The 12,838-nt window shown below is 41.2% G+C and overlaps 1 protein-coding gene across 1 annotated transcript in view; it reads right to left on the bottom strand.

Annotated features, from left to right (window-relative positions):
• The window catches only part of CIROP (ciliated left-right organizer metallopeptidase), a 33,198-nt gene that overhangs the window by 2,912 nt on the left and 17,448 nt on the right, over positions 1-12,838 (bottom strand). Inside the window, exons 12-13 of the mRNA XM_053699953.1 lie at positions 8,910-9,032; positions 8,571-8,833 (exon numbers count right to left, since the gene is read on the bottom strand). Of these exons, the coding sequence (XP_053555928.1) occupies positions 8,571-8,833; positions 8,910-9,032 (386 nt within the window). The remainder of the gene's footprint in view (positions 1-8,570; positions 8,834-8,909; positions 9,033-12,838) is intronic.

Genomic DNA, 12,838 nt, shown 5'->3' with positions numbered 1-12,838 from the left:
AGAGAATTGTTTTTAGTAAAATCTTTCACAATGAAATGTCTATAAATTAAACAGCTTCCCCTTGATTTTATGACATTACTGAAAGAGACGTTATTAAAACACTAAAGATGTTCTAGAATTATTCTAGAATTATTAAGCTGGCATAAAACCCACATTTCTCTTGTAAGGTGTATCCAGTCCACGGATCATCCATTACTTGTGGGATATTCTCATTCCCAACAGGAAGTTGCAAGAGGACACCCACAGCAGAACTGTAATATAGCTCCTCCCCTAACTGTCATACCCAGTCATTCTCTTGCAACTCTCAACAAGCAAGGACGTTGTAGGAGAGAGTGGTTAAATATAGCTTATTTTCTTCAATCAAAAGTTTGTTATTTTTAAATAGTACCGGAGTTGTGCTATTTTATCTCAGGCAGTAAATAGAAGAAGAATCTGCCTGAGGTTTCTATGATCTTAGCAGGTTGTAACTAAGATCCATTGCTATTCTCACATATGTCTGAGGGGATTACACAGATGAGGTAACTTCAGCGAGAGAATGGCGTGTAGTTTATTCTGCTATCAGGTATGTGCAGTTATAATTTTTTCTAGAGATGGAAAACACTAGAAAATGCTGCTGATACCGGATTAATGTAAGTTAAGCCTGAATACAGTGATTTAATAACGACTGGTATCATGCTTACTCCCAGGGGTAATGTTTAATCGTTTTTATATATACTTTGGTGACATGTTTAATCGTTTTTATATATACTTTGGTGATAAAACTTTATTGGGGCCTAGTTTTTTCCACATGGCTGGCTTAAATTTTGACTAGAAACAATTTCCACTGTTGTAGTATAAAAGTTACAGTTGGTGCAGTTAAAATTACAAACTGTGACATCCAGCTTCCCTCAAAGGCCCTCTGAATGCTATAGGACATCTCTAAAGGGCCCAAAGGCTTTCCAAAGTCGTTTATTGGGGAAGGTAGGGCCACAGCTTGCTGTGGCAGTTGGTTGTGACTGTTAAAAAAACGTCTATTTCGTTTTTTTGATCCGTTTTTTTGAACTAAGGGGTTAATCATCCATTTGCAAGTGGGTGCAATGCTCTGTTAGCCTATTATACACACTGTAAAAATTTCGTTTGATTTACTGCATTTTTTCACTGTTTTTCAAATTCTGACAAAATTTGTTTCTCTTAAAGGCATAGTACCGTTTTTTATATTTACTTGTTAACTTGATTTAAAGTGTTTTCCAAGCTTGCTAGTCTCATTGCTATTCTGTCATGTCTGACATAGAAGAAACTCCTTGTTTATTATGTTTAAAAGCCATGGTGGAACCCCCTCTTAGAATGTGTACCAAATGTACTGATTTCATTTTATGCAATAAAGATCATTTTCTGTCTTTAAAAAATGTATCACCAGAGGAATCTGACGAGGGGGGAAGTTATGCCGACTAACTTTCCCCACGTGTCAGACCCTTTGACTCCCGCTTAAGGGACTCACGCTCAAATGGCGCCAAGTACATCTAGGGCGCCCATAGCGTTTACTTTACAAGACATGGCGGCAGTCATGGATAATACTCTGTCAGCGGTATTAGCCAGACTACCTGAACTTAGAGGTAAGCGAGATAGCTCTGGGGTGAGACAAAATGCAGAGCATACTGACGCTTTAAGAACCATGTCTGATACTGCCTCACAATATGCAGAAGCTGAGGAAAGAGAGCTTCAGTCAGTGGGTGATGTTAATGACTCAGGAAAGATACCTGATTCTAATATTTCTACATTTAAATTTAAGCTTGAACACCTCCGCGTGTTGCTTAGGGAGGTTTTAGCTGCTCTGAATGACTGTGATACCATTGCAGTGCCAGAGAAATTGTGTAGACTGGATAAATACTTTGCAGTGCCGGTGTGTACTGATGTTTTTCCAAATACCTAAAAGGTTTACAGAACTTATTAATAAGGAATGGGGATAGACCAGGTGTGCCGTTCTCTTCCCCTCCTATTTTTAGAAAAATGTTTCCAATAGACGCCACCACATGGGACTTATGGCAGGACAGTCCCTAAGGTGGAGGGAGCAGTTTCTACTCTAGTAAAGCGTACTACTATCCCTGTCGAGGACAGTTGTGCTTTTTTTTTTTTTTTTTTTTAGATCCAATGGATAAAAAATTAGAGGTTACCTTAAGAAAATATTTATTCAACAAGGTTTTTATCCTACAGCCCCTTGCATGCATTGCCCCTGTCACTGCTGCTGCGGCGTACTGGTTTGAGTCTCTGGAAGAGGGCTTTACAGGTAGCGACTCCATTGGATGACATACTTGGCAAACTTAGAGCACTTAAGCTAGCCAATTCTTTTATTCTGATGCCATTGTTCATTTGACTAAACTAACGGCTAAGAATTCTGGTTTTGCTATACAGGCGCGCAGAGCGCTATGGCTTAGATCATGGTCAGCTGACGTGACTTTAAAATCTAAGCTACTTAACATTCCCTTCAAGGGGCAGACCCTATTCGGGCCTGGTTGAAGGAGATTATTGCTGATATCACTGGAGGAAAAGGTCATGCCCTTCCTCAGGACAGGTCCAAATCTAGGACCAAACAGTCTCATTTTCGTGCCTTTCAAAACTTCAAGGCAGGTGCGGCATCAACTTCCTCTAATAATAAACAAGAGGGAACTTTTGCTCAATCCAAGACGGTCTGGAGACCAAACCTGACATGGAAAAAAGGAAAGCAGGTAAAAAAGCCTGCTGCTGCCTCTAAGACAGCATGAAGGAACGGCCCCCTATCCGGGAACGAATCTAGTAGGGGGCAGACTTTCACTCTTTGCCCAGGCGTAGGCAAGAGATGTTCAGGATCCCTGGGTGTTGGAAATTATATCCCAGGAATATCTTCTGGACTTCAAAGCTTCCCCCCCAAAAGGGAGATTTCACCTTTCACAATTATCTGCACACCAGATAAAGAGAGAGGCATTCTTACACTGTGTACGAGTCCTCCTAATTATGGGAGTGATCCATCCAGTTCCAAAGGAGGAACAGGGACAGGGTTTTTACTCAAATCTGTTTGTGGTTCCCAAAAAAGAGGGAACCTTCAAACCAATTTTGGATCTAAAGATCTTAAACAAATTCCTCAAAGTTCCGTCGTTCAAGATGGAAACTATTCGTACCATCCTACCACTGATCCAGGAGGGTCAATATATGACTACAGTGGATCTAAAGGATGCTTATCTTCACATTCCGCTACACAAAAATCATCATCGGTTTCTCAGGTTTGCCTTTTAAGACAGGCATTACCAGTTGTAGCTCTTCCCTTGGGATTAGCTACAGCCCCAAGAATCTTTACAAAGGTTCTAGGGTCACTTATGGCGGTCCTAAGGCCGCGGGGCATAGCAGTAGCCCCTTATTTAGATGACATCCTGATACAGGCGTCAAACTTCCAAATTGCCAAATCTCATACGGATGTAGTACTGGCATTTCTGTGGTCGCATGAGTGGAAAATGAACGAGGAAAAGAGTTCTCTATCCCCACTCACAAGAGTTTCCTTTCTAGGGACTCTGATAGATTCTGTAGAAATGAAAATTCACCTGACGGAGTCCAGGTTATCAAAGCTTCTAAATTCCTGCCGGGTTCTTCATTCCATTCCGTGCCCTTCGGTGGTTCAGTGTATGGAAGTAATCGGCTTAATGGTAGCGGCAATGGACATAGTGCCGTTTGCACGCTTACATCTCAGACCGCTGCAACTATGCATGCTCAGTCAGTGGAGCGGGGATTACACAGATTTGTCCCCTCAACTGAATCTGGACCAAGAGACCAGGGATTCTCTTCTCTGGTGGCTATCTTGGGTCCATCTGTCCAAAGGTATGACCTTTAGCAGGCCAGATTGGACAATTGTTACGACAGATGCCAGCCTTCTAGGTTGGGGTGCAGTCTGGAACTCCCTGAAGGCTCAGGGATCGTGGACTCAGGAGGAGTCTCTCCTTCCATTAAATATTCTGGAACTAAGAGCGATATTCAAGGCTCTTCAGGCTTGGCCTCAGTTAGCAACTCTGAGGTACATCAGATTTCAGTCGGACAACATCACAACTGTAGCTTACATCAACCATCAAGGGGGAACGAGAAGTTCCCTAGAGATGTTAGAAGTTTCAAAAATAATTCACTGGGCAGAGATTCACTCTTGCCACCTATCAGCTATCCATATCCCAGGTGTAGAGCACTGGGAAGCGGATTTTCTAAGTCGTCAGACTTTTCATCCGGGAGAGTGGGAACTCCATCCGGAGGCATTTGCACAACTGATTCATCGTTGGGGCAAACCAGAACTGGATCTCATGGCGTCTCGCCAGAACGCCAAGCTTCCGTGTTACGGATCCAGGTCCAGGGATCCCAAGGCGACACTGATAGATGCTCTAGCAGCACCCTGGTCTTTCAACCTGGCTTATGTGTTTCCACCGTTTCCTCTGCACCCTCGACTGATTGCCAAGATCAAGCAGGAGAGAGCATCGGTGATTCTGATAGCACCTGCGTGGCCACGCAGGACCTGGTATGCAGATCTAGTGGACATGTCATCCTTTCCACCATGGTCTCTGCCTCTGAAACAGGACCTTCTACTTCAGGGTCCTTTCAACCATCCAAATCTAATTTCTCTGAGGCTGACTGCCTGGAGATTGAACGCTTGATTTTATCAAAGCGTGGCTTCTCCGAGTCAGTTATTGATACCCTAAGACAGGCATAAGGTATGGCGTAGATATCTTTATTGGTGTGAATCCAAGGGTTACTCATGGAGTAAGGTCAGATTGCTAGGATATTTATCTTTTCTCCAAGAAGGCTTGGAAAAAGGATTGTCAGCTAGTTAAGCGTCTGGCAGATGTTCCAGACGTTCAGGCATTTTGTCAGGCTTTAGTTAGAATCAAGCCTGTGTTTAAACCTGTTGCTCTACCATGGAGCTTAAACTTGGTTCTTAAGGTTCTTCAAGGAGTTCCGTTTGAACCTCTTCATTCCATAGATATCAAGCTTTTATCTTGGAAAGTTCTTTTTTTGGTAGCTATTTCCTCGGCTCGTAGAGTCTCTGAGCTATCTGCCTTACAATGTGATTCTCCTTATCTGATTTTTCATACGGATAAGGTAGTCCTGCGTACCAAACCTGGGTTCTTACCTAAGGTGGTATCTAACAAGAATATCAATCAAGAGATTGTTGTTCCATCCTTGTGTTACACAATTTGGACGTGGTCCGTGCTTTAAAGTTTTACTTACAAGCTACTAAAGATTTTCGTCAAACATCTGCTTTGTTTGTTGTCTACTCTGGACAGAGGAGAGGTCAAAAGGCTTCGGCAACCTCTTTTTCTTTTTGACTAAGAAGCTTAATCCGCTTAGCCTATGAGACTGCTGGACAGCAACCTTCTGAAAGGATTACAGCTCATTCCACTAGAGCTGTGGCTTCCACTTGGGCCTTTAAAAATGAGGCTTCTTTTGATCAGATTTGCAAGGCGACGACTTGGTCTTCACTTCATATTTTTTCAAAATTTTACAAATTTTATACTTTTGCTTCTTCGGAGGCTATATTTGGGAGAAAGGTTTACGGGCAGTGGTTCCTTCCATTTAAGTTCCTGCCTTGTCCCTCCCTTCATCCGTGTACTTTAGCTTTGGTATTGGTATCCCACAAGTAATGGATGATCCGTGGACTGGATACACCTTACAAGAGAAAACACAATTTATGCTTACCTGATAAATTTATTTCTCTTGTGGTGTATCCAGTCCACGGCCCGCCCTGTCATTTTAAGGCAGGTAATTTTTAAATTTAAACTACAGTAACCACTGCACCCTATGGTTCCTCCTTTCTCGGCTTGTTTTCGGTCGAATGACTGGCTATGACAGTTAGGGGAGGAGCTATATTACAGCTCTGCTGTGGGTGTCCTCTTGCAACTTCCTGTTGGGAATGAGAATATCCCACAAGTAATGGATGATCCGTGGACTGGATACACCACAAGAGAAATAAATTTATCAGGTAAGCATAAATTGTGTTTTTTTTAATTTCATGATTCAGGTAGCGCATACAATATTAAAGGGACATGAGACCCCAAATGATTCAGATACAGTATACACTTTTAAACAACTTTCCCATTTACTTCTATCTAATTTGCTTAGTTCTCTTTGTATCCTAGATAGGCTCAGGAGCTAGGTGCTTATTGGTTGCTCCACATATATTTAGCTTTTCAATGGCTTACCGACGTATTCAGCTAGCTACCAGTAGTGCATTGCTGTTCCTTCAGCAAAGGATACAAAGAGAATGAAGCACATTTGATAATAGAAGTAAATTGGAAAGTTGTTAAAAAAATAACATGATCTATGAATCATGAAAGAAAATTTTGGGTTTCATGTCCCTTTAAATAACTTATAATACACTTCTATTTTCAAATTTGCTTCATTTTTCTTAGTAATGAGGGAGCAGCAATGCAGTGCTGGGAGCTAGCTGAACACATCTGGTGAGCTAATGACAAGAATCATATTTGTGCAGCAACCAATCAGCAGCTAGCTCCCAGTAGTGCATTTTTGCTCCTGAGCCTACCTAGGTATGATTTTCAACAAAGGATATCAAAATAACAAAGTAAATTCAATAATAGAAGTAAATTGAAAAGTAGTTTAAAATTGCTTGCTGTATCCGAATCGTGAATGTTTAATTCAAAGCAATGATTACCTGAGAATAATATGAATATATACTTTTTAAACTAAAAACTATAAATGTAAAGTTTTAGTGTCTATAAAACAAAGTGCGCTTCCTGTTGTAACCTAGGTTTACTTCTCTGCTGAGGCCAATTAGAGACAACTATAAATAGGTCAATAGAGATTACAACCAATAACTGTATGGAATATAGCAGTGTTAAGTCTGGAATCTGAGCCTCCATTTTTAATGACTATTGGAAGGCCTATAATTTTCAGAATTAAATTAGAGGAAAAGGGGGAAAAAATGTTTAAATTATGTTGCAAAGTTAAAGGGATACTAAACCCAAATTTGTTCTTTTATGATTCAGATAGAGGGGCATATTTATCAAGCTCTGTGTTTCTGGCGAGCCTTCAGGCCAGAAACACAAGTTATCAAACAGCGGTCTAAAGACCGCTGTTCCATAACCTGTCCGCCTGCTCTGAGGTGGCGGACAGACATCGACGAAAATCAACCCGATCCAATACGATCAGGTTGATTGACACCCCCTGCTAGCGGCCGATTGGTTATGCTGTCTACATTTATCGATGTGCAGCGGACATGCTCCGCAATATCGAATCATGTCCGCTCGCACATTAATAAATAGGCCTCATAGCATGCAATTTTAAGCAACTTTGATTACTCTTTTAGAATTGCTATGCCACAGCAGCCGATAAGACCTATATAAAGCTCACACTCACAGCTAAGGTCCTATGCAAATTATTTAGCTATATATTTTCTACATTTGTTTTAGCCTTTGACTTCATATGTTATTGGTTATTTTCAGCCTTTTTTTTTTCATTTTACGTGATCTTTTTAAAGGGACATTATACACTAGATTTTTCTTTGTATAAAAGTTTTGTAGATGATCCATTTATATAGCCTATACAGTTTTTTTTAGTTTTTTTTAAATGTATAGTTTTGCTTATTTGTAAATAACATTGCGCTGATTTTCAGACTCCTAACCAAGCCCCAAAGTTTTAGAAGTATACTGATGTATACCTACTCCAGCTTGCTCCGGTTTGTGTAAGGCTTTTCATATACAGAGGAGGGGGGGGAGTGTCTGCTCTCTTTGCAGTAGAACCACTTTCAGTGGGTGTTCTAGCTAACCTTTTCAACAGAGCTAAACTGGGAGCTTCTAAGTACGTTTTTAAACAATTTTTTATACTGGATTTTTATATCTGTGCAAATTATTGTTTATAGTAGTGTCTATTACATGCAGTTATATGAAAATTGGTGTATACTGTCCCTTTAACTGAGGCTTTGCTTTTCTATTTTTCTATTCTATTATCACATTGTACATATTCCATTGGAATTATAGGATTAAAAGGTTTAATCTTAAAATATACATATACACATGTATATAAATCACAATAAAAGATACAAATCAACACAGTTAAAAAATGACTAAAATTCAGTGCATAAACCAAGCAAACACATCTCCCAAGTTTGCAAACCCACAGCACCTGTCATAAGTTCATCTTATGTTTTTTAACCTATGCTTTTTATGTATCGTATGAATTTAACTATGAATTTGTTTATGCACTGAGGTTTAGTCATTTTTTTACTGTGTTGATTTGTATCTTTTATTGTGATTTATATACATGTGTATATGACTATTTTAAGATTAAACCTTTTAACCCTATAATTGCATGGTACTAGAGAGCATATTACTTAATCACACCCTATATGAGCCATACAATAGTTGGTTTTAAGCTTTTGATAGCGCCACAGATAACTGACGGTCTCTGCTCCTTTTTAGGAAAAGAGCTGTCTATACATTTCTAGACTATCGTACATTTGGGTTTTGGAGAAATCCCAATTAATCTGTTGGTTTTACCAATTATATCTGCTAGCGCAGTTTAATTCTCTGCCTTTTTTTTTACATATTCCATTGGATATTTCCCCCTCTCACCTTTGCACTTCTGCCACTTGAGAGATAACATCTAGAACTTCATCCAGTAGAAGCATTATTTTTTCTGTGCTTCCTTCTAGGCTTTGAGTTAAAGTCACCAGCACTCTTACTTCCATACTTTGATTTGAGGTTATGTTAACCTCTCTTGTGGCCTCTGAGTGTATAGTGCTTGAACCTGCAGTTGGGGATTGGGCAGGAGGGTATGGGAAACCCATACATAGTCTGTCAGATGGGCACTTTAAGAAACCCTCAAATCCAGCCACCTGCAGAAGAAACAAGTGATCTAAGATTTCTATTTAGGCATGCAATCTCACAGAGTCTGTAAGGATCAGTACTCACCTGTACCCACTGCCCAGATGGGCAGTCCATCCACTCTGACCCCTGAACCTTAACCTGAAAGGTGTTTGAAGCCAGGCACTGATGTAGATAGCAGCGTCCTGTAATTTTTTGGTACGGTGGAGTCTGTAACATAGCCAAAACAAACTGCATGATATCCTATTGTTTTACACTAAACGATGGGTATTTCTCCTGTTAAGTGTGGTCAGTCCACGGGTCATCATTACTTCTGGGATATTAACTCCTCCCCAACAGGAAGTGCAAGAGGATTCACCCAGCAGAGCTGCTATATAGCTCCTCCCCTCTACGTCACACCCAGTCATTCTCTTGCACCCAACTAATAGATAGGATGTGTGAGAGGACTGTGGTGATTATACTTAGTTTTATACCTTCAATCAAAAGTTTGTTATTTTATAACAGCACCGGAGTGTGTTGTTCCTTCTTTGGTAGAATTTGAAGAAGAATCTACCTGAGTTTTTTGTATGATTTTAGCCGGCGTAGTTAAGATCATATTGCTGTTCTCGGCCATCTGAGGAGTGAGGTAAACTTCAGATCAGGGGACAGCGGGCAGGTTAATCTGCAAAGAGGTATGTAGCAGCATATTATTTTCTGACAATGGAATTGACTGAGAAAATTCTGCCATACCGATATAATGTAAGCTCAGCCTTAAATGCAGTAGTAGCAACTGGTATCAGGCTGTCATGTATGTATATTTTACACTTCACTATTCTGGGGAATGGCACTTCACTGGGATAATACTGTATGCATAAGACTTTAGCCTAATTTGCAGTGACTAGCAACAGGCTTTCTAATGACATTTCATTTATTTGATGTTAAACGTTTTTGCTGGCATGTTAAATCGTTTAATTTTCTGAGGTACTGGGTGAAAAAATGTTTTGGGCACTGTTTTTTTCCACTTGGCAGTCGTTTTATTTCATTTAAGACAGTTTACTGATCTCCCTCACTGTTGTGTGTGAGGGGGAGGGGCCTATTTTGGCGCTTTTGCGACGCATCAAAAATTCAGTCAGAAGTCTCTTGTCTTCCCTGCATGATCCGGTTCGTCTCTACAGAGCTCAGGGGTCTTCAAAACTTATTTTGAGGGAGGTAATCTCTCACAGCAGAGCTGTGAGATTGTAGCTGACTGTGATAAAAAACGTTTATTTCTGTACTTTTTTTTTTTATTTTTCTGCTATCAGGGTTAGTTATCCATTGCTAATGGGGGCAATCCTTTGCTAAAATTGTGTTTTTACCGGAAAAGATTTGATGTTATAGTTTCTCAGTTTATTATTTCTCAACTGTCATAACTTTTTTCTGTGCTTCTTAAAGGCACAGTACGTTTTCATATTATTTGTAAATTACTTTGAAAAGTATTTCCAAGTTGCTAGTTTATTTGCTAGTGTGTTAAACATGTCTGATTCAGAGGAATATCTCTGTGCTATATGTGCTAAAGCCAAAGTGGAGCCCAATAGAAATTTATGTACTAATTGCATTGATGCTACTTTAAATAAAAGTCAATCTGTACAAATTGAACATATTTCACCAAACAACGAGGGGAGAGTTATGCCGACTAACTCGCCTCACGTGTCAGTACCTGCATCTCCCGCTCGGGAGGTGCGTGATATTGTAGCGCCGGAGTACATCAGGGCGGCCATTACAAATCACATTACAGGATATGGCTAATGTTATGACTGAAGTTTTAGCTAAATTACCAGAACTAAGAGGTAAGCGTGATCACTCTGGGGTGAGAACAGAGTGCGCTGTTGATAATAGGGCCATGTCTGATACTGCGTCACGGTATGCTGAACATGAGGACGGAGAGCTTCAATCAGCAGGTGACGGTTCTGATCCCAATAGAATGGATTCAGACATTTCTAATTTTAAGTTTAAACTCGAAAACCTCCGTGTACTGTTAGGGGAGGTATTAGCAGCTCTAAATGATTGTAACACCGTTGCAATCCCAGAGAAATTATGTAGGCTGGATAGATACTATGCGGGTACCGGCGAGTACTGACGTATTTCCTATACCTAAGAGGCTTACAGAGATAATTACTAAGGAGTGGGATAGGCCCGGTGTACCCTTTTCCCCCCCTCCTGTGTTTAGAAAAATGTTTCCAATAGACGCCACCACACGGGACTTATGGCAGACGGTCCCTAAGGTGGAGGGAGCGGTTTCTACTCTGGCTAAGCATACCACTATCCCGGTGGAGGATAGCTGTGCCTTTTCAGATCCAATGGATAAAAAATTAGAGGGTTACCTTAAGAAAATGTTTGTTCAACAAGGTTTTATATTGCAACCCCTTGCATGTATTGCGTCTGTCACGGCCGCGGCCGCTTTTTGGTCCGAGTCCCTGGAAGAGACTCTTGATTCAATAACTATAGATGAGATTTCAAACAAGCTGAAGACACTTAAGCTAGCTAATTCATTTATTTCGGATGCCGTAGTACATTTAACTAAACTTACGGCTAAGAATTCCGGATTCGCCATTCAGGCACGCAGAGCACTGTGGCTAAAATCCTGGTCAGCTGACGTTACTTCTAAATCTAAATTACTTAACATACCTTTCAAAGGGCAGACCTTATTCGGGCCCGGGTTGAAAGAAATTATCGCTGACATTACAGGAGGTAAAGGCCATGCCCTGCCTCAAGACAGAGCCAAACCTAAGGCTAGACAGTCTAATTTTCGTTCCTTTCGTAATTTCAAAACAGGAGCAGCATCAACTTCCTCTGCACCAAAACAGGAAGGAGCTGTTGCTCGCTACAGGCAAGGCTGGAGACCTAACCAGTCCTGGAACAAGGGCAAGCAGGCCAGGAAACCTGCTGCTGCCCCTAAGACAGCATGAATTGAGGGCCCCCAATCCGGGAACGGATCTAGTGGGGGGCAGACTTTCTCTCTTCGCCCAGGCTTGGGCAAGAGATGTCCAGGATCCCTGGGCGTTAGAGATCATATCTCAGGGATACCTTCTGGACTTCAAATCCTCTCCCCCAAAAGGGAGATTTCATCTGTCAAGGTTGTCAACAAACCAAATAAAGAAAGAGGCGTTTCTACGCTGTGTACAAGATCTTTTACTAATGGGAGTGATCCATCCGGTTCCGCGGTCGGAACAAGGACAAGGGTTTTACTCAAATCTGTTTGTGGTTCCCAAAAAAGAGGGAACTTTCAGGCCAATCTTGGATTTAAAGATCCTAAACAAATTCCTAAGAGTTCCATCGTTCAAAATGGAGACTATTCGGACAATCTTACCCATGATCCAAAAGGGTCAGTACATGACCACAGTGGATTTAAAGGATGCTTACCTTCACATACCGATTCACAAAGATCATTACCGGTATCTAAGGTTTGCCTTCCTAGACAGGCATTACCAGTTTGTAGCTCTTCCATTCGGATTGGCTACGGCTCCAAGAATCTTCACAAAGGTTCTGGGTGCTCTTCTGGCGGTACTAAGACCGCGAGGAATTTCGGTAGCTCCGTACCTAGACGACATTCTGATACAAGCTTCAAGCTTTCAAACTGCCAAGTCTCATACAGAGTTAGTACTGGCATTTCTAAGGTCGCATGGATGGAAGGTGAACGAAAAGAAGAGTTCTCTCTTTCCACTCACAAGAGTTCCCTTCTTGGGGACTCTTATAGATTCTGTAGAAATGAAGATTTACCTGACAGAAGACAGGTTAACAAAGCTTCAAAATGCATGCCGTGTCCTTCATTCCATTCAACACCCGTCAGTAGCTCAATGCATGGAGGTGATCGGCTTAATGGTAGCGGCAATGGACATAGTACCCTTTGCACGCCTACATCTCAGACCGCTGCAATTGTGCATGCTAAGTCAGTGGAATGGGGATTACTCAGACTTGTCCCCTACTCTGAATCTGGATCAAGAGACCAGAAATTCTCTTCTATGGTGACTTTCTCGGCCACATCTGTCCAGGGGGATGCA

The sequence above is a fragment of the Bombina bombina genome, chromosome 2 (assembly GCF_027579735.1).
Source record: "Bombina bombina isolate aBomBom1 chromosome 2, aBomBom1.pri, whole genome shotgun sequence".
NCBI classification, from domain to species: Eukaryota; Metazoa; Chordata; class Amphibia; order Anura; family Bombinatoridae; genus Bombina; species Bombina bombina.
Note: the sequence above shows the minus strand (reverse complement) of the source record. Positions and strands in the feature narration are given on the sequence as shown.